The sequence below is a fragment of the Musca domestica genome, unplaced genomic scaffold, assembly GCF_030504385.1.
Source record: "Musca domestica strain aabys unplaced genomic scaffold, Musca_domestica.polishedcontigs.V.1.1 25, whole genome shotgun sequence".
NCBI classification, from domain to species: domain Eukaryota; kingdom Metazoa; phylum Arthropoda; class Insecta; order Diptera; family Muscidae; genus Musca; species Musca domestica.
In genome coordinates this window covers 6,747,100-6,767,812 of record NW_026712277.1, presented here as the reverse complement: position 1 = coordinate 6,767,812, position 20,713 = coordinate 6,747,100, and the positions used below count along the sequence as shown (strand labels likewise).

Sequence of the window (20,713 nt, the reverse complement as noted above, 5' to 3'; positions counted from 1 at the left end):
TCGCTGCTGCTGCTTACTGAATGGATGACCGTCTGGCTGGCTGACTAGTTGGTTGGTTGTTTGGCTACATGTCTAGCATGGGAAATTCATTCAATAGAACAAAATTTGTGAAAAAAAATCCAGATATCTCCCCCCAAAACAAATATCAGAGAAATAATGGGGGCCACTCAGCGAGAGAGAGACAGTGAGAGAGCGGGAGTATCTGATTCAATTATCTCTTTTGGCATAACAATTTTCAAATAACATGAAAAATCTTTGTTTTCGCATATTTTCAAAATCAAATACTGGTACTGGGGGAGACAAACTATGGACGAAAACTCTGAGCAGTTGTTACGCGTATCTCCGACGAACACAAAGTGTTCCGCGCTACCGTGCTAGGCGCGTTCTAAACGCCTTTGCAGAATTGAAAAAAAGACAAATTTCTTTAAGAAAAAATAAAAGGGAAACGATTTTCCTTTGGCTTTCAAGGCAAAAAAGGTGTTGTTTGCGAAAAATATTTAAAATTATTTTTTAAAACTCAAAGTGAAAAAAATTGCGTAAAATTTGTGAAAAAGTGATTGTTGGAGAACAGAATGTTATTAAAGGAAATTTCATGATAATGAATGATCGCGTTGAACAAGGAACCAAAAAAGAAAACACTATTTTTAGCTGCATTTGGCGCTGTGAAAATTATTTATATTTTTTTTTTGTTTTTGTTTGTGTATTTGGGGGGGAAACAAATTTTGGCTGGCTCTCAGAGAAGAACGATTTGCCTCGAATTGAAGAGATTTGAAAGACAATAACAAATTTAGTTTGTTTGATAGTTTTGTTTGCCGCCGAAGCTGGAGAGTATTATTTTATAATTCAAAGTTTGAAAGTGATCGGCTTTTTAGCATATATTTGCATAACGAATATTTGAATTGATCCAAACTGCTAATTGGTATAATAGGGCAAACAAAAAAATAGTAAAACAGAGCAGAAAGACTATTTTCCAAAGAAATCTCCATTCTGTGTTTGTGGTTTGAATTGAAGATTTCCCAAAGAAATCTCTATTCAGCCAGGCTGAATTGAAGATTTCCCACAGAAATCTCTATCCAGCCAGGCTGAATTGAAGATTTCCCACAGAAATCTCTATTCAGATAGGCTGAATTGAAGATTTCCCACAGAAATCTCTATTCAGCCAGGCTGAATTTAAGATTTCACACACAGAAATCTCTATCTAGCCAGGCTGAATTGAAGATTTCCCACAGGCATCTCTATTTAGCCAGGCTAAATAGAAGATTTCCCACAGAAATCTCTATTCAGCCAGGCTGAATTGAAGATTTTCCACAGAAATCTCTATTCAGCCAGGCTGAATTGGAGATGTCCCACAGTAATCTCTATCCAACTAGGCTGTATAGAAGATTTCCCACAGAAATCTCTATTCAGCCAGCCTGAATTAAAGATGTCGCACAGAAATCTCTATTCAGCCAGGCTAAATTGAAGATTTCCCATAGAAATCACATTTCATTGAGGATAAATAAAAAATATCCAAAAGGATAGGAATAAAAGTTAGGAAGAGGAAAATAGTGTATATTATTCTGGTCCTCATAGTCCTTATTTCCTTATCCTCAGCCAACGTATTTCTAGTCATTATCGGATAAACCAAAGACAATCTCAAGATGTCCATGACAGCATTGGGTGTTAGTACCGCCTTTATGGTCGGTTGCTGTATTGCCGCCCAAATTGCCCGCCGCTTGGCTTGTAAATTTTTCAAAGATCAAGGTATTGTACCGGTTTTGGTCAACGAAGCTATAGCATCGGCGGAATTGTGTGCCTGCTGTTTTGAGCTAATTATTGGTAAGTTCGGAGGAAATTATCTACAAATAATTGTTTTAATCTTTTTCCAAATTCCCCCATTTAGTTGCCGATAACTTTGGTGTGGCTGCCTATGCGGTGTTCCTCTTCCTGCTGACGGTGTGGTGGGGTAAGGTATGGGGCGATGCCTCTGCTTGTCCCTATACCCACATGGAGGATATGCTGGAGGGTAAAACCTCACTCAAAGAGGTTGCATTGCGCACCTGGGCTGAGCTGATGGGAGGTTGTTGTGTTTATCGCATTGTCCAGGTGTTTTGGTGGTTTGAGTTTGCCGAGACCCATGAGGGCAGGGCATTTGAGGAGTGTAATGCTGATTTGCAGGTATACGATTTTCCATTTTATTTTTATTTTGTATAACATTTCAATTTTTTCCAAGGTAAATCCCTATTTGGGAGCAGCCATTGAAGGTCTGGCCACCTTGCTGTGTCGCCTGGCTTCCAAAACTCTGAGTGAAAAGGGCCCCAAATTCTGCAGCATCATTGATTCCTTTATCGGCACCAGTCTTGTGGTGGCAGGTACGTTACTACCAAACCAAATCTTCCTTCCAACCCCACACTGTACAAACTCTTGCCTGTCTGGAACACTTGAAATTTTCTCAAATACAGTTTATGCTTTTAATTATGCCATGTTTTCAGCTTTCAACTTTTCGGGTGGTTACTTCAATCCGGTTTTGGCCACAGCTCTGAAATGGGGTTGCCGTGGCCACACCAACTTGGAACACATCATTGTCTATTGGATTGGTGCCTGTGTGGGAGCGATACTATCGGTGCCGCTATTTAGAATGCAGGCAGTTCGCAAGGTGTTGTTAGGCGCCGACGAAGTGGCGGAAAAGAAAAAGGAAGAATAAAAGAAAGTGAAGAGAGTAGAAAATCATTTGAAAATTCATGGTTTCAAATGTTTTTGGTCCATGGGATTTTGTTTTGTTTTATGTTGTTGTAAACTATTTAATTGTTGACAAAAAAATTGATTAATTTATAGATTTTTGAGATTATTTGTATTTAGTTAATATTAATATGCATAGATTATATGATATGATTATATGATATATGCATAATTATATTAATATGCATAAATTATATGATTTAGTTTAGTTTAAAGGAAAGAAGAACAAATTTTAAATAAATGACAATTTTCCTTGATTGGAGAAGAATATGTTGAATAAATGGTTTGAAGGTTTATTGTAACTCCTGATATTAAATAGGTCTTCTATTGATCACAGAGGCTATTAATTCAAAGTGAATTATTTATGCAGAAATCTCTTCATATGGTTTTCTTCAAAGAGAAAGCCATTCAGAGAGTCTTCTTTTGTTACAGAGTTCACTCAGCTGTCCTTATTAAATAAAATAAAGTAAAATGAATAAATGAAAATAAAAATCCAATAAAATAAATTTCTTTTTAAATTTAACGGCCATTTACATCAATTGCCCCTAAACGAACGATACAACACAAGAACTGATATGTCACATAAACAGCTGTTCATTGTTTACAAATTAAACAGCTGCACTACTCGTTTCGTTTCGTGTTGTGCAATTGTATTTGTGTGAAGTATTCCCTCCACAAAATAAAAATAAAGCAAAAGAGGTATGGAAACATATTTTCTTAAAATAGAACATAAAATTATTAATCCGAAATATTTCCACAACAGATGACCACACTCTTAGCGCTAAGAGGACTGAGTAGAACGTGGAGGGGTGTAGCAACAAAAACTTCTGTTATAAAACCAAAGGGAATGGCACCTTACCTCAGGTCCTCAAATGAAATAAGCCGGTCGATCGGAAGCACAACAACCGCCGTAAGGCAAAGGGAACAACAACAGCAGCAACCAACCCAAACCAACAATGAAGATGAATGGCGTACCATATATAGATTACCATTGATACGCTTGGCTTCCGCCTTTAATCGTGTTAAAATCCCCTATGGTGTCTTCAATGCATTGAGTATACCCGGTGCCTTTGCCCTGGAACAGGCATCCCAGTTGCCACCATCCACCGCCACATTGTTTGCAGCCGTTGGTCTTACCTCATGGATGACACTATCCATTTGCAGTATGCTGACAAAAAATCTGGTGGGCATTATGTACCTCAACGATGACAATGACAAACTGAAATTGGCCTACATTGATTTTTGGGGTAAACGTAATGATGTTGTCATCGATTTGGATGATTTGGTGCCCGAAAATGAAAAGAAACGACCATCGAAATTTGATTGGTATCAAACGTTGACACTGTACAGTAATGATAAGGTGAAGTTTAAGCTATTGCAACGTTTCGGCCAGGTTGAAGATCCCGAAGCGTTTGTGGCGATATTTGGAGAATAGGGAGGGAGAAAGAGAGGGAGGTTAAGGTAAAAATAAATGTTGTTTTTGAAAAGAAAAATTATTCAAAAATTTGTTGGTTAATTTCTGCAAAGGGAAAAAGAGAGGACCGGGTGTCACAGGAACCTATTGTAAACTAAGGGTGTAATGGTCCTTATAGGACAGCGGCTAACTCGGTCATACTCTAGGGTGTGTTCCCAACCCATACCCATAGTTTCCGGTATGTGACAGTAATTTTAAATGCAGAATAATAACTAACTACTTTTCTAGATGTATCACCGCATCCTTAGTCTGATAGCCCGTTTCCTGCCCTCCCATCCATGATCACTTTATCCCTTTTCAACGTTTTAGTGACCCCAATTACCGCCCCATCACATCACTTACCTCACCTGTCGTTTCCTCCAACAATTAGTTTAGCATACCATATTTTTCGTTCGTCTCAATTTTTCACATAATATTTATTCTAAATTAAACTAAAACTAACACAGCTAAACAAATTGATCATCAAACAACTAAATGCAAATATAAAAATTTTCCTATAATAAAAATGAGCAAATACCAAAAAAATATATCTTAGAATTATTTGTTTAGAATTTTGGAGTTTAAGGTTTATGAATATCGTTATAAATAAAAACAATAAATCAGATAAACAAATTGAATAAATTAAAAAAAAGGAATTTTTATCCAACTAAAATCGAGCGGCCTTTTGACCAAATGAGCATACCAACAAAATGTCTTCAAAGTGGAACCGTCAGATATTTAGCCTTCACAACGACACCCGCAAAGAGTTAATTATGATCTAATTATATAACTGAATTTCCAGTCCTCACTAACGTCTACTGAAAGAGCTCTTTAAAGTCGGCGTTCGGACAACACTATTGCTAACAAAAAAAATAACTTCGAGAATGTCGCTTACACGGGTAAATTTTAGACAGAATAACAGATAAACATTTAGTCGACGTATACACACTTATATAAAATATAAAACTAAAAATGGAAATAAATAATAAAAAATGGAAATAAATAATAAAAAAATGGAAATAAAAATTAATAATAAAATAAAAAAATACTTAAATACAAACAGTATAAAACGTTGTCACCATCCTTTCTCCTAACCATCAGGCCGGAAGGCAAGTTGAACTTGCTGAGAAGAGATCTCGATATTTCAGAAGGAGCGAGGCGACGATTTACAGCTCCTTTAGAGCAGAATTTATTTGTTACCAAATTAACGATGTTTGTTCGGATTGCAATTTCCAGCCACTGTGTTGGGCACTCGGTCAATTTGCCTTAGGTGCTGAGCTTGGTTGATGGGGAGAGATCTATCTACGACAAATCTCCACACCCCATAGATGTCACTGGAGTACAACTGTTATATAGCTTTATCTGGAGGTAATACTGTCTTTTGCCTTGGATATTTTGCAACGCCTTCTAGTATGTCTATTGTTCACTAGATACCGCTGAAACCAATTCTCAAAACACAGCGAATAAGTTCCTGATCTACCTGGCCAATAAGGCAATCGTTAATATTAAACCATGACATATCTAACCTCTACTTTTACCTGTTCATTTATTCACTGGTCACATAAATCAGTAACTTGGTGTATAGCTTATAAAAATTCTCCAGACACTCTCACCACACAAACCTATTTTATAAAGCACGGATTTATTTTTTTTTCGCAACCGTAATAATCTTAATAATTTTATTACCTTCGCAACAAGGGAAATCCAAAACATTTAGATATTTCTTTATTTCTTTTTCTTTAAAATACACTTTTCTTTTTAGAAATTAAAAGCTCTTTCTTGATTTCCTTACTACTTGCACTCAGCACCACCAAATTAACTGTCTTTTCTCTGCTAGTACCCTCATTTATAACTTTCGAGAGACCCTAGGTAGCTTTCCACGATCCGACATTTTACATAAAAGCTATTTTTGTCTTCTTTCATCTTCATAGATTTGTCTTTTTCTACTAGCGCGGGGTATTCCGAGGTCTCCCTCCCGGAATTTCTGAATTCTGAGAGTGCTGATTTTCCTGAACTTAAGAGAACCCCCACCGTGCAGGTAATAACGTCTCCCTAGAGCAAGTCAGAAAATAGGTACTTGGTAGCACCTTCATTTCCCTGTGTTGGCAACGCGACTTCATTTATCTGTCAATGTCACGAATAAGAATAAAAAGCAACATCGAAGAACCTTACTTGACAGAGCTGGCGGTGGTATTCTTTGTATCAACTGATTTCATTTTTTTCTATTTATTATCTATTTCAATTTCTTCGATTTATTAATTTGCTTTTTCTTCTTTTTAGGTGGCTCAACCCAAGTGCGGAGGACCATGTGAGACATAACTACCTCTGTGGCTGCAAATAACCAGTGGTAAAAGTTATTCCCAGCCAACACAAGGCGTGTTAATGTTCGCCCATCTTCCTCCGCATGAGCCATATCAACATTCGAGGGCGCTGTCCCCGTTACAAAATATATTCCCTCTCCGGTAGAAACTGCCACTAATTCCACTAACAACACAAAAACAAACGAATATACTAATTCTGGGCATGGCTAACCATTGTTTAATGGTTACCCGCGAAGAGTGCCAATAACATACCCCCCAACTCGTCCCTAGCTCTCTTTAGCCCCCTCAACTTTATTGACAATTGGGAACTAGAGTTAAACCGTGGATTGGAGACCGCCACGTAGGCGCGAACGGTCTCGCCCTAGGGCCTTTCCACGCCGATTTTTTTTTAGAGTGCAGGGGCGGACTTGGTTTTTGAAACGGCCCGCAACAAAACTCCTGCACTGACGAAGCATGATGACAGTGAAGGTGTGCTGGGTCGATATTACTGATCAGAGAATTTCTATCACAACGTGGGGAACTCTCACACCCTGAGATCAGCCGGGCACTGTGTTTAGGGAAGTATTCATATAGACTTCGTATAAAGCACTTTTACTTTGTTGTTATTTTGTTCATTTTAGGGTTCCAATTGGCTGATGCCTTTAATTTGCTTGGAGTAAACAGGAAACTTGCTTCGAGTGGGGTATGCCCTTGCTCGGGAACCTTCAGGTAAGTGGATATGATAAGATGTCAGGTCGAACCAGTATATTCAAAAACTGGAGGCGGTTATTAAAAATTCATAAAACGAACAAGAGAGTAGATGTATAGGGTATAAAGTAGAGCAGGTGTATCAATAATGCTTCGATTAAAAACAAACAGGTACTGGTTATACCACAGGCATTAAACTACATCCATTTCATAATTAAGGTAGACTTACATACTATTAGGACAACACAAACCAAATGCTTATCCTAATGGTATTATAACTTACTTTAATATTGCACTCACTGTTTAATGTCCTTTACATGATAAATTCCGACTGGGGTACCTTTCAGGTCTTCTAATTCGTACATATTCCCCCCTATGGGTCTTACAATCCTAGATTTCACGAACTTTTTGCAAAATTTTGCATTAATATTTTTCGAGAAATCAGATTGTACGAAATTGCGTCGGTACACCTCCTGACCAGGACTAAATTTAATCACTCGAGCTCTCCGGTTATAATTTGCCGAACTCTTTAAATACGCGTTGTGCAGGTTATCTTTAATTTTATTCCGCAACAATTCTAATCTATCTTTTCGCTGTATTTCCTTCACTTCGTGGTCAGTTATTGACATCAGTTTTCTTGCTAAACGATAATCATAGCCGCTAGTAAACATGTGATAACCGAACAAAGCGAAGAATGGCGTAACTCCAGTTGCAGAATGTACTGCATTCCGTAGCGCACATTCAATTTCGGTGAGGTACAAATCCCAGTCCCTGTGATCTTCCTCTAAATAAGTTCGGATGGCCGTTATAACCGATTGGTTGACCCTTTCGGAAGCGTTAGACTGTGGGGAATAGACAGCTGTTTTCAGGTGATTTATTTTATATGTGTGGATCATCTCCTGGAACGTTTTGGACACAAATTGGGCACCGTTGTCACTATGTATGACCTCCGGTACACCAAATTTGTGAAAGATGTCTTCAATCAAAAATTTAACAACATTTATTGCCGTGGCCTCCCTCATCGCTTTTAAAAATGTGAATTTGGAAAAGTGATCGACTACAATAAAGATATATGCATTCCCCTTTTTAGATCTGGGATATTTCCCCAGAAAATCAATATACAATTTTTGAAAGGGACGGTTAGTCACTACTTCTTTTCCAATTTCTGGCATCAAATTTCGGTTGCTAGGTTTGCTTTCCTGACAAAGCTGACAATGTTTTATATACTGTCTAACCTGACTCGCCATGTTTGGCCAATAGAAAAACCTTTTTATATGTTCTAATGTTTTATGAACGCCCCCATGACAACATGTCGGTGAATCGTGAGATTTTTCTATTATTTTATTTGTAATCCCAGCTGGTACCCATAGCTTCCATTGCCATTCGTTGCCCATTTCTGAATTTGGGAGGTCCTTTTTATAAATCAGTCCATTTTCCACTTTGATATCGGGCAGCCTATCTTTATTCTCATTCACGACTTCTATTAACCGCACGTACTCACCTCCCTCAAATTCCGCTGTATCTAATTCGATTAAGTCTTTTATGCTAATATCGTCCACATGGTTCTCTATTGAAGCTCTAGATAGCATGTCGGCTACCACATTATCCGATCCCTTCCGATGTTGAATATCGAAATCGTAAGCCTGCAGTTGTAGAGACCATCGGGCTAGTCGACCGCTCAGGTCTTTTAGTGACATCAACCACTTCAACGAGGCGTGATCGGTAATGACGGTGAAGGGCATCATTTCCACATAAGGCCTAAACTTCTTGATTGCCATCACCGCCGCGAGACACTCCTTCTCCGTAACACTATAATTTTTCTGGCAGGAATTTAGTTTCTTAGAATAGAATGCAATAGGATGTTCTTCATTCTGCTCATTTAATTGAAAAAGGACTGCTCCTATGCCGTTATCCGACGCATCACACTGTATATAAAACTGCTTTGTAAAGTCGGGGTGACGCAACACGGGTGCTGAGGTCAGGGCCTTTTTCAGATTCTCAAAGGAAGTTTTCGCCGCTTCATCAATGGAAAATTTTTTTGACTTCTTGAGAGTATCGGATAATGGTGCGGAAATAGTCGCAAAATCTTTGATAAAACGACGATACCAACCTGCCGTTCCCAAAAAGCTTCTGACTTCACGGGGGCTACGTGGTACTTTCAGATTTCTTATAGCATTCACCTTATCTGGATCTGTACGAAGTCTGCCTTGGCCAATAATGAAACCAAGGTATTTTAGCTCTTTAAAACAGAACTGTGACTTCTTCATACCTATCGTTAGGTTTGCTTTCTTAAGAGAATTCGCCACCTCTTTCAGAAGGCGCAAATGTTCTTCAAAATCGTGTGATATTACTAACAAATCGTCAAGGTATATAAAGACGTTTTCTTTTAATTGTTGTGGGATTACTTTGTCCATTAGTCGACATAAGCGCTGCGCTGCGTTACACAGTCCAAAAGGCATTACCCTAAATTGGTATAATGGCCTTCCAGGTACTGTAAACGCGGTGCAGGCTTTACTCCCCTCGTCGAGCTCAATTTGCCAAAAGGCGAATTTCAAGTCGACGCTACTGATGTAGTAAGTTTCGTCTATCCTACTCAATATACCGTCGATGTTTTGTAACGGATACGCGTCCTTAACCGTCAGTTTATTAAGTTTCCGAGCATCGAGACAGAACCTATTTTTCCCCGGCTTTCTGACCACCGTAGTGCGATTGCTCCATGGGCTTTCGCTTTCTTCAATGACATTAAGGCGGAGCATATTATCAATTTCTTCATAAACCACTGCCTGCACTGCTGGAGACAAAGGATAATGACGCTCTTTTACAGGTTCGGCACCCTCGACCAACTTAATCGTATGTCTCTCCAGAGAAGTTTTTCCGAGGCCTTTTTCTTCGAAGGTATCGAAATTCTTAACTGTCTCATTTAACTGTTGTTGCTGTAGGGGTGACAATTCATGGGGATTTAATTTATAAACATCTTCGTCCGCTAAATTTTTTTGCCTCTTTTCTATTTTTATCTCATTGACTTGTCTTAACTCCGGGGATAGATCATACAAATTCCAAAAGTCTATCCCTAAGTATAGCTCTTGATCTAAATCCGGACAGAGGTAGAAATCTAATTGCTTTATAACCCCATTGTATTTGATGTCAATTTTGGCTCTTCCTAGTATTCTGTGCTGTTGGCCGGCTGCAGTTTTCACATTGGAAAATATTGGCTTCATAGTAACATCGAGCGTCTCAATAAATTCTCTACAATTTCTGCCCAGAATACTAACCGAAGCCCCCGTATCTAGTAGCCCCCGTATACCAACACCATTTAATTCCACCTCGGCATATAGTCTGGGATCTACTCGGCCACATACAACATTCACTGATTCAACTATCATTTTCATCTGTTTCTTCTTATCTTTGAATTTTTGTCGCAGTTTTGTCATTTTAGGATTTGGCAAAATTTCGCCCATAATTCTTTCCCTAACTTTGTAATAATTATCTGTTCTTTCCTCAAGAGTTATGTAGTGCCGCATTTCCGGTTTAAATTTGCCAGTTATACTCTCCAAATTTGGATTGTTAATTATTCTGGTCTTATTTTGAATAATTACTGGGGGTTTGCAGTTGGACGTGGTCCCCCTATGCTTTCCACGCCCCTGTTCCGGTTTAACTGCTGGCATATATTACACTTGGGAGTAGTGGTTCCGGGATTTCCGCATTTATAGCAAAAAAGTGCCCTACTGGTCACATCACAATCCCTGAAAGTATGTCCTTGTTTTTGACAGTTCCAGCAGGTCAGGTTTGAGTTTACAGCCCTGGTGACTTGAATAGCTGCTAAATCTTCACCCGTTTGGTCATACAACCCTTCAGATGCATGAACTCTACCGTCAACATCAATTTCGTTTACTTGCCTTATCGTACGGGAGGGTGGAATAAAGGGCCTAGGTTCTCGCTTTAAAAACTGTTTTTCTGCCTCGTTACTCTCTATACGGAGCTGTTCTACTGATGAAACAGGTATGGGGTACACTATTCTGGCTACACTGTCCTTAATATTTTTTTTTCATTATTTTTATCATATCATATTCTGATAATGGCTGGACCAACTTGGCCCTCATTTGACCCATAACGTGAAAGAACTCATCAATTGTCTCATTTGGCTGTTGTCTACGTTGGACCAGTTCGGTGATTCTCTCAAAATTAGATTTTGATGATTGGTACTGACTCAAAAGGTTGTATTTAAGCTCTTCCCAATCATGGAATCGGTTGGTTTTCTGGAAAAGCCAATACCACGACTCGGCTCTTCCGGTTAATAATAAAGGGAAATCTCTTATTATTTCTGACCAAGGTATTCCGTATTGTTTTTGAAAGTACTCAAGGCGATAGACGAACTCTTCTACACACAGACCCGACGAGCTACCATCGAATCTTATACCTAACCTGCTGATCCTAAGATTATTCCTCGGGTCAAATGGTACCGATTGGCTATTTTGGACGCATTCCCGTCTCATCAATGGATTTAATGACGCATTAGTCGTATTAGTTCCTGAAGAATTATTTTCCGATATACCATTATTTTCTTTAGTCATAGTCCTTACTACTTCAGTATTAGTCGGAACTCTGGGTTCTTCACTTGGATCTCTTATATTTGGGGCACGCATATCTTTTTCCTTAATAGATTTTGTCAACTCTAATATGGATTTTTTTATCTGCTCCATTTCTCCTTTTAGGTTTTGTATCTTACTCTCCAGATGGCGGTTACCCAAAACATTGTCGCGGACTGTCGGTTCAATAGTCGGATGTGCTTCTGCTGCCTGTCCTTGTAGAAACACGGGACCTAAGGAGTTCGTGACTGGAGAACTGACATTAATAGTTTGTGAGAGATCCCTAATGGAACCTTCATTATTTGGATTGGATTCGGCCATGACAGGATTTACAAAATCCTTTTTCTTCTTGGTTTCTATTGCCACTGATCTGTTCAAATCAAAAAGTACTGGTCTATCCCGTTTCCTACTTTTTACCTGGGATCGAGTTTCTCTACTCATAACAAAATACGCAAAATAGTGAAATTTTACCAAATCTGTTCAAAGGTCTAAATTTCAAATTAAAAGGATTTTTCCTATGTGTTTATGGTTTTGTTTTGTTTTTTTGTTTTTTTTTTTTTTTTTTTTTTTTTTCGTCTCGGAGGAATTAACTGACGAGGAGTGATGTGTGCGGTATTTTCAAACGTGGCATTAAAAAAGGATTTGCTTATTCGGTGATACATTAATACATTTCTAATTCAATATGATTGATTATCACATTTCGCCATATGACTAGATATGCCGTCTTTACGACCCTATCATTTTCAAATCAATATTGTTTGATACTACTAACCCCTAATATAATATGTAGAGAGGATATCATGCATATTGATTTGGATCATACAGGCGAGTTTCAGGCTGATACTAACACTTCATAATACGAATCACAATCTGCTACTACCCTATGCAAAATCCTGCACTGTAGGTCAAATCATGTTCCGATTTGAATTATTCATTTCATTCACCCGACTTTTAGCTTTTCATTAGGTTTGCCTCATACTTCATTCTAGCTCTTGTCCAGAACGGATATGAAAACCTTTCTGTATGCTAAAATCTTGGCTAGAAATGTTGGTCTATTGCATATCTCTATTGGTCTATTACTCAGTGTTTCGATGACATACACTAACGTAAACAAATTTCGATTTTTCCTTGGGCGCCATAATGTCACAGGAACCTATTGTAAACTAAGGGTGTAATGGTCCTTATAGGACAGCGGCTAACTCGGTCATACTCTAGGGTGTGTTCCCAACCCATACCCATAGTTTCCGGTATGTGACAGTAATTTTAAATGCAGAATAATAACTAACTACTTTTCTAGATGTATCACCGCATCCTTAGTCTGATAGCCCGTTTCCTGCCCTCCCATCCATGATCACTTTATCCCTTTTCAACGTTTTAGTGACCCCAATTACCGCCCCATCACATCACTTACCTCACCTGTCGTTTCCTCCAACAATTAGTTTAGCATACCATATTTTTCGTTCGTCTCAATTTTTCACATAATATTTATTCTAAATTAAACTAAAACTAACACAGCTAAACAAATTGATCATCAAACAACTAAATGCAAATATAAAAATTTTCCTATAATAAAAATGAGCAAATACCAAAAAAATATATCTTAGAATTATTTGTTTAGAATTTTGGAGTTTAAGGTTTATGAATATCGTTATAAATAAAAACAATAAATCAGATAAACAAATTGAATAAATTAAAAAAAAGGAATTTTTATCCAACTAAAATCGAGCGGCCTTTTGACCAAATGAGCATACCAACAAAATGTCTTCAAAGTGGAACCGTCAGATATTTAGCCTTCACAACGACACCCGCAAAGAGTTAATTATGATCTAATTATATAACTGAATTTCCAGTCCTCACTAACGTCTACTGAAAGAGCTCTTTAAAGTCGGCGTTCGGACAACACTATTGCTAACAAAAAAAATAACTTCGAGAATGTCGCTTACACGGGTAAATTTTAGACAGAATAACAGATAAACATTTAGTCGACGTATACACACTTATATAAAATATAAAACTAAAAATGGAAATAAATAATAAAAAAATGGAAATAAATAATAAAAAAATGGAAATAAAAATTAATAATAAAATAAAAAAATACTTAAATACAAACAGTATAAAACGTTGTCACCATCCTTTCTCCTAACCATCAGGCCGGAAGGCAAGTTGAACTTGCTGAGAAGAGATCTCGATATTTCAGAAGGAGCGAGGCGACGATTTACAGCTCCTTTAGAGCAGAATTTATTTGTTACCAAATTAACGATGTTTGTTCGGATTGCAATTTCCAGCCACTGTGTTGGGCACTCGGTCAATTTGCCTTAGGTGCTGAGCTTGGTTGATGGGGAGAGATCTATCTACGACAAATCTCCACACCCCATAGATGTCACTGGAGTACAACTGTTATATAGCTTTATCTGGAGGTAATACTGTCTTTTGCCTTGGATATTTTGCAACGCCTTCTAGTATGTCTATTGTTCACTAGATACCGCTGAAACCAATTCTCAAAACACAGCGAATAAGTTCCTGATCTACCTGGCCAATAAGGCAATCGTTAATATTAAACCATGACATATCTAACCTCTACTTTTACCTGTTCATTTATTCACTGGTCACATAAATCAGTAACTTGGTGTATAGCTTATAAAAATTCTCCAGACACTCTCACCACACAAACCTATTTTATAAAGCACGGATTTATTTTTTTTTCGCAACCGTAATAATCTTAATAATTTTATTACCTTCGCAACAAGGGAAATCCAAAACATTTAGATATTTCTTTATTTCTTTTTCTTTAAAATACACTTTTCTTTTTAGAAATTAAAAGCTCTTTCTTGATTTCCTTACTACTTGCACTCAGCACCACCAAATTAACTGTCTTTTCTCTGCTAGTACCCTCATTTATAACTTTCGAGAGACCCTAGGTAGCTTTCCACGATCCGACATTTTACATAAAAGCTATTTTTGTCTTCTTTCATCTTCATAGATTTGTCTTTTTCTACTAGCGCGGGGTATTCCGAGGTCTCCCTCCCGGAATTTCTGAATTCTGAGAGTGCTGATTTTCCTGAACTTAAGAGAACCCCCACCGTGCAGGTAATAACGTCTCCCTAGAGCAAGTCAGAAAATAGGTACTTGGTAGCACCTTCATTTCCCTGTGTTGGCAACGCGACTTCATTTATCTGTCAATGTCACGAATAAGAATAAAAAGCAACATCGAAGAACCTTACTTGACAGAGCTGGCGGTGGTATTCTTTGTATCAACTGATTTCATTTTTTTCTATTTATTATCTATTTCAATTTCTTCGATTTATTAATTTGCTTTTTCTTCTTTTTAGGTGGCTCAACCCAAGTGCGGAGGACCATGTGAGACATAACTACCTCTGTGGCTGCAAATAACCAGTGGTAAAAGTTATTCCCAGCCAACACAAGGCGTGTTACAGCCTGTTCCACGATCTCGAAAGAAAATTTGTGCGAACGAAGGCTACTCACTCACTTTCGTATAAGAATGCGTTCCACTAACTTTCGTTCTTTCTTTCGCATAGCCTTACGTGATTCAGTGTTGCTAAATATTTTTTTGGAAAAATTAATCGCGAAATAAAGCAAAAAAAGCGTCAAATGTCTAATTTAAACGCGAAAAAGCAGCAGTGGCTCTGTCTCAACTGACATTTCAGTTGTAAACAAACAAATTGTAAATAAATAAACAATATAAAATTTCTAGTGATTGTGTTCAAACTATTTGTGCTCTTAGAAAATAAAAAAAGAATATTTCCGTAGCCCTATTTTTATGGAGGAGGTTCGAAATGTGCCACGGAGGAATTTAAGAGATGCTTCGAATTTATTTGAAGTACCTAACAACCAGTAAGTATGATTGTATTTTTACATTTTTGAAATAATAAAAAATTATTTTTTCTAGGTTTGTGGCCAACTTTCGTGTGTCGAAGGAAGTTTTCGGGCTCTTTTGGATATGATGGAAGAGAAGTGGGTGCCCGGTTGCAGAACTACCCAAATCCGCCCCGATTTAAAACTTCTTCTGCTGCTTCCAAAAATTGGCATTCCTCTGGCGAACACAGGATTCTCCTCCATTATTCAACTAGTGCCCGCAGCTGTTTAGTTGATGATTTTTTCGTGCTGGAATTGAGAAAATAAAAAAAATATATATTTGTTGTTCACATATTAAATTGCATTTATTATTTTTACTTACATTTTTGTTTCCATTTTCAATCAAGCAATGTTTATGTTAAAACAATTTTCCTCAATTGTTATTATACGATAGCAAACACACAAGTGACTGATTTTGACATTTGTGTTCGCATGCGTACGAAAGAAAAAAGATAGTGGAACGCAAAATTACACTGAAATGCTTACGTTTTCGTTCGCTTTGATTTTCGTGCAAATTTTCGTTCTGATAGATTTTAGTGGAACGGAAATCAGCTGTTTGTCGTGTAAAAGTTGTGCGAACGTGTTCTTTCGATATCGTGGAACTGGCTGTTAATGTTCGCCCATCTTCCTCCGCATGAGCCATATCAACATTCGAGGGCGCTGTCCCCGTTACAAAATATATTCCCTCTCCGGTAGAAACTGCCACTAATTCCACTAACAACACAAAAACAAACGAATATACTAATTCTGGGCATGGCTAACCATTGTTTAATGGTTACCCGCGAAGAGTGCCAATAACATACCCCCCAACTCGTCCCTAGCTCTCTTTAGCCCCCTCAACTTTATTGACAATTGGGAACTAGAGTTAAACCGTGGATTGGAGACCGCCACGTAGGCGCGAACGGTCTCGCCCTAGGGCCTTTCCACGCCGATTTTTTTTTAGAGTGCAGGGGCGGACTTGGTTTTTGAAACGGCCCGCAACAAAACTCCTGCACTGACGAAGCATGATGACAGTGAAGGTGTGCTGGGTCGATATTACTGATCAGAGAATTTCTATCACAACGTGGGGAACTCTCACACCCTGAGATCAGCCGGGCACTGTGTTTAGGGAAGTATTCATATAGACTTCGTATAAAGCACTTTTACTTTGTTGTTATTTTGTTCATTTTAGGGTTCCAATTGGCTGATGCCTTTAATTTGCTTGGAGTAAACAGGAAACTTGCTTCGAGTGGGGTATGCCCTTGCTCGGGAACCTTCAGGTAAGTGGATATGATAAGATGTCAGGTCGAACCAGTATATTCAAAAACTGGAGGCGGTTATTAAAAATTCATAAAACGAACAAGAGAGTAGATGTATAGGGTATAAAGTAGAGCAGGTGTATCAATAATGCTTCGATTAAAAACAAACAGGTACTGGTTATACCACAGGCATTAAACTACATCCATTTCATAATTAAGGTAGACTTACATACTATTAGGACAACACAAACCAAATGCTTATCCTAATGGTATTATAACTTACTTTAATATTGCACTCACTGTTTAATGTCCTTTACATGATAAATTCCGACTGGGGTACCTTTCAGGTCTTCTAATTCGTACATATTCCCCCCTATGGGTCTTACAATCCTAGATTTCACGAACTTTTTGCAAAATTTTGCATTAATATTTTTCGAGAAATCAGATTGTACGAAATTGCGTCGGTACACCTCCTGACCAGGACTAAATTTAATCACTCGAGCTCTCCGGTTATAATTTGCCGAACTCTTTAAATACGCGTTGTGCAGGTTATCTTTAATTTTATTCCGCAACAATTCTAATCTATCTTTTCGCTGTATTTCCTTCACTTCGTGGTCAGTTATTGACATCAGTTTTCTTGCTAAACGATAATCATAGCCGCTAGTAAACATGTGATAACCGAACAAAGCGAAGAATGGCGTAACTCCAGTTGCAGAATGTACTGCATTCCGTAGCGCACATTCAATTTCGGTGAGGTACAAATCCCAGTCCCTGTGATCTTCCTCTAAATAAGTTCGGATGGCCGTTATAACCGATTGGTTGACCCTTTCGGAAGCGTTAGACTGTGGGGAATAGACAGCTGTTTTCAGGTGATTTATTTTATATGTGTGGATCATCTCCTGGAACGTTTTGGACACAAATTGGGCACCGTTGTCACTATGTATGACCTCCGGTACACCAAATTTGTGAAAGATGTCTTCAATCAAAAATTTAACAACATTTATTGCCGTGGCCTCCCTCATCGCTTTTAAAAATGTGAATTTGGAAAAGTGATCGACTACAATAAAGATATGCATTCCCCTTTTTAGATCTGGGATATTTCCCCAGAAAATCAATATACAATTTTTGAAAGGGACGGTTAGTCACTACTTCTTTTCCAATTTCTGGCATCAAATTTCGGTTGCTAGGTTTGCTTTCCTGACAAAGCTGACAATGTTTTATATACTGTCTAACCTGACTCGCCATGTTTGGCCAATAGAAAAACCTTTTTATATGTTCTAATGTTTTATGAACGCCCCCATGACAACATGTCGGTGAATCGTGAGATTTTTCTATTATTTTATTTGTAATCCCAGCTGGTACCCATAGCTTCCATTGCCATTCGTTGCCCATTTCTGAATTTGGGAGGTCCTTTTTATAAATCAGTCCATTTTCCACTTTGATATCGGGCAGCCTATCTTTATTCTCATTCACGACTTCTATTAACCGCACGTACTCACCTCCCTCAAATTCCGCTGTATCTAATTCGATTAAGTCTTTTATGCTAATATCGTCCACATGGTTCTCTATTGAAGCTCTAGATAGCATGTCGGCTACCACATTATCCGATCCCTTCCGATGTTGAATATCGAAATCGTAAGCCTGCAGTTGTAGAGACCATCGGGCTAGTCGACCGCTCAGGTCTTTTAGTGACATCAACCACTTCAACGAGGCGTGATCGGTAATGACGGTGAAGGGCATCATTTCCACATAAGGCCTAAACTTCTTGATTGCCATCACCGCCGCGAGACACTCCTTCTCCGTAACACTATAATTTTTCTGGCAGGAATTTAGTTTCTTAGAATAGAATGCAATAGGATGTTCTTCATTCTGCTCATTTAATTGAAAAAGGACTGCTCCTATGCCGTTATCCGACGCATCACACTGTATATAAAACTGCTTTGTAAAGTCGGGGTGACGCAACACGGGTGCTGAGGTCAGGGCCTTTTTCAGATTCTCAAAGGAAGTTTTCGCCGCTTCATCAATGGAAAATTTTTTTGACTTCTTGAGAGTATCGGATAATGGTGCGGAAATAGTCGCAAAATCTTTGATAAAACGACGATACCAACCTGCCGTTCCCAAAAAGCTTCTGACTTCACGGGGGCTACGTGGTACTTTCAGATTTCTTATAGCATTCACCTTATCTGGATCTGTACGAAGTCTGCCTTGGCCAATAATGAAACCAAGGTATTTTAGCTCTTTAAAACAGAACTGTGACTTCTTCATACCTATCGTTAGGTTTGCTTTCTTAAGAGAATTCGCCACCTCTTTCAGAAGGCGCAAATGTTCTTCAAAATCGTGTGATATTACTAACAAATCGTCAAGGTATATAAAGACGTTTTCTTTTAATTGTTGTGGGATTACTTTGTCCATTAGTCGACATAAGCGCTGCGCTGCGTTACACAGTCCAAAAGGCATTACCCTAAATTGGTATAATGGCCTTCCAGGTACTGTAAACGCGGTGCAGGCTTTACTCCCCTCGTCGAGCTCAATTTGCCAAAAGGCGAATTTCAAGTCGACGCTACTGATGTAGTAAGTTTCGTCTATCCTACTCAATATACCGTCGATGTTTTGTAACGGATACGCGTCCTTAACCGTCAGTTTATTAAGTTTCCGAGCATCGAGACAGAACCTATTTTTCCCCGGCTTTCTGACCACCGTAGTGCGATTGCTCCATGGGCTTTCGCTTTCTTCAATGACATTAAGGCGGAGCATATTATCAATTTCTTCATAAACCACTGCCTGCACTGCTGGAGACAAAGGATAATGACGCTCTTTTACAGGTTCGGCACCCTCGACCAACTTAATCGTATGTCTCTCCAGAGAAGTTTTTCCGAGGCCTTTTTCTTCGAAGGTATCGAAATTCTTAACTGTCTCATTTAACTGTTGTTGCTGTAGGGGTGACAATTCATGGGGATTTAATTTATAAACATCTTCGTCCGCTAAATTTTTTTGCCTCTTTTCTATTTTTATCTCATTGACTTGTCTTAACTCCGGGGATAGATCATACAAATTCCAAAAGTCTATCCCTAAGTATAGCTCTTGATCTAAATCCGGACAGAGGTAGAAATCTAATTGCTTTATAACCCCATTGTATTTGATGTCAATTTTGGCTCTTCCTAGTATTCTGTGCTGTTGGCCGGCTGCAGTTTTCACATTGGAAAATATTGGCTTCATAGTAACATCGAGCGTCTCAATAAATTCTCTACAATTTCTGCCCAGAATACTAACCGAAGCCCCCGTATCTAGTAGCCCCCGTATACCAACACCATTTAATTCCACCTCGGCATATAGTCTGGGATCTACTCGGCCACATACAACATTCACTGATTCAACTATCATTTTCATCTGTTTCTTCTTATCTTTGAATTTTTGTCGCAGTTTTGTCATTTTAGGATTTGGCAAAATTTCGCCCATAATTCTTTCCCTAACTTTGTAATAATTATCTGTTCTTTCCTCAAGAGTTATGTAGTGCCGCATTTCCGGTTTAAATTTGCCAGTTATACTCTCCAAATTTGGATTGTTAATTATTCTGGTCTTATTTTGAATAATTACTGGGGGTTTGCAGTTGGACGTGGTCCCCCTATGCTTTCCACGCCCCTGTTCCGGTTTAACTGCTGGCATATATTACACTTGGGAGTAGTGGTTCCGGGATTTCCGCATTTATAGCAAAAAAGTGCCCTACTGGTCACATCACAATCCCTGAAAGTATGTCCTTGTTTTTGACAGTTCCAGCAGGTCAGGTTTGAGTTTACAGCCCTGGTGACTTGAATAGCTGCTAAATCTTCACCCGTTTGG

General features: G+C 38.4%; 2 protein-coding genes and 2 long non-coding RNA genes across 7 annotated transcripts; 2 read left to right on the top strand and 2 right to left on the bottom strand.

The window, feature by feature from the left end:
* The first annotated feature begins 325 nt into the window (after positions 1-325).
* On the top strand, positions 326-2,698 carry LOC101890611 (aquaporin-11). The gene is made up of 5 exons (XM_059123588.1): positions 326-477; positions 1,594-1,818; positions 1,883-2,157; positions 2,213-2,351; positions 2,472-2,698. The coding sequence occupies exons 2-5, from the start codon at positions 1,641-1,643 to the stop codon at positions 2,681-2,683; spliced, it is 804 nt and encodes a 267-aa protein (XP_058979571.1). The 5' UTR covers positions 326-477; positions 1,594-1,640; the 3' UTR covers positions 2,684-2,698.
* Positions 2,699-3,311: 613 nt separating this feature from the next.
* Positions 3,312-4,592, top strand: LOC101890443 (transmembrane protein 186). Of its 3 annotated transcripts, none has more exons than XR_009342426.1 (3): positions 3,312-3,417; positions 3,482-4,370; positions 4,421-4,592. XR_009342426.1 is itself a non-coding variant. In XM_059123795.1 (3 exons), exon 2 carries the CDS (start codon positions 3,482-3,484, stop codon positions 4,151-4,153), a length of 672 nt encoding a protein of 223 aa, XP_058979778.1. In that variant the 5' UTR covers positions 3,312-3,417; the 3' UTR covers positions 4,154-4,179; positions 4,246-4,571. The 3 variants fall into 3 exon arrangements, 2 of the variants coding, with proteins under 2 accessions (XP_058979778.1, XP_058979777.1); XM_059123795.1 differs by having other exon boundaries at positions 3,482-4,179; positions 4,246-4,571; XM_059123794.1 differs by having other exon boundaries at positions 3,482-4,503.
* Positions 4,593-13,218: 8,626 nt separating this feature from the next.
* Positions 13,219-15,170, bottom strand: LOC131802961 (uncharacterized). Of its 2 annotated transcripts, none has more exons than XR_009342428.1 (3): positions 14,501-15,170; positions 14,353-14,436; positions 13,219-14,294 (listed from the first exon to the last, which is right to left on the bottom strand). It is a non-coding gene; the product is annotated as an uncharacterized LOC131802961 (long non-coding RNA). The 2 variants fall into 2 exon arrangements; XR_009342427.1 differs by having other exon boundaries at positions 13,219-14,290.
* Positions 15,171-15,565: 395 nt separating this feature from the next.
* Positions 15,566-16,239, bottom strand: LOC131802963 (uncharacterized). Its single transcript, XR_009342431.1, has 2 exons — positions 15,961-16,239; positions 15,566-15,887 (listed from the first exon to the last, which is right to left on the bottom strand). It is a non-coding gene; the product is annotated as an uncharacterized LOC131802963 (long non-coding RNA).
* Positions 16,240-20,713: the final 4,474 nt, after the last annotated feature.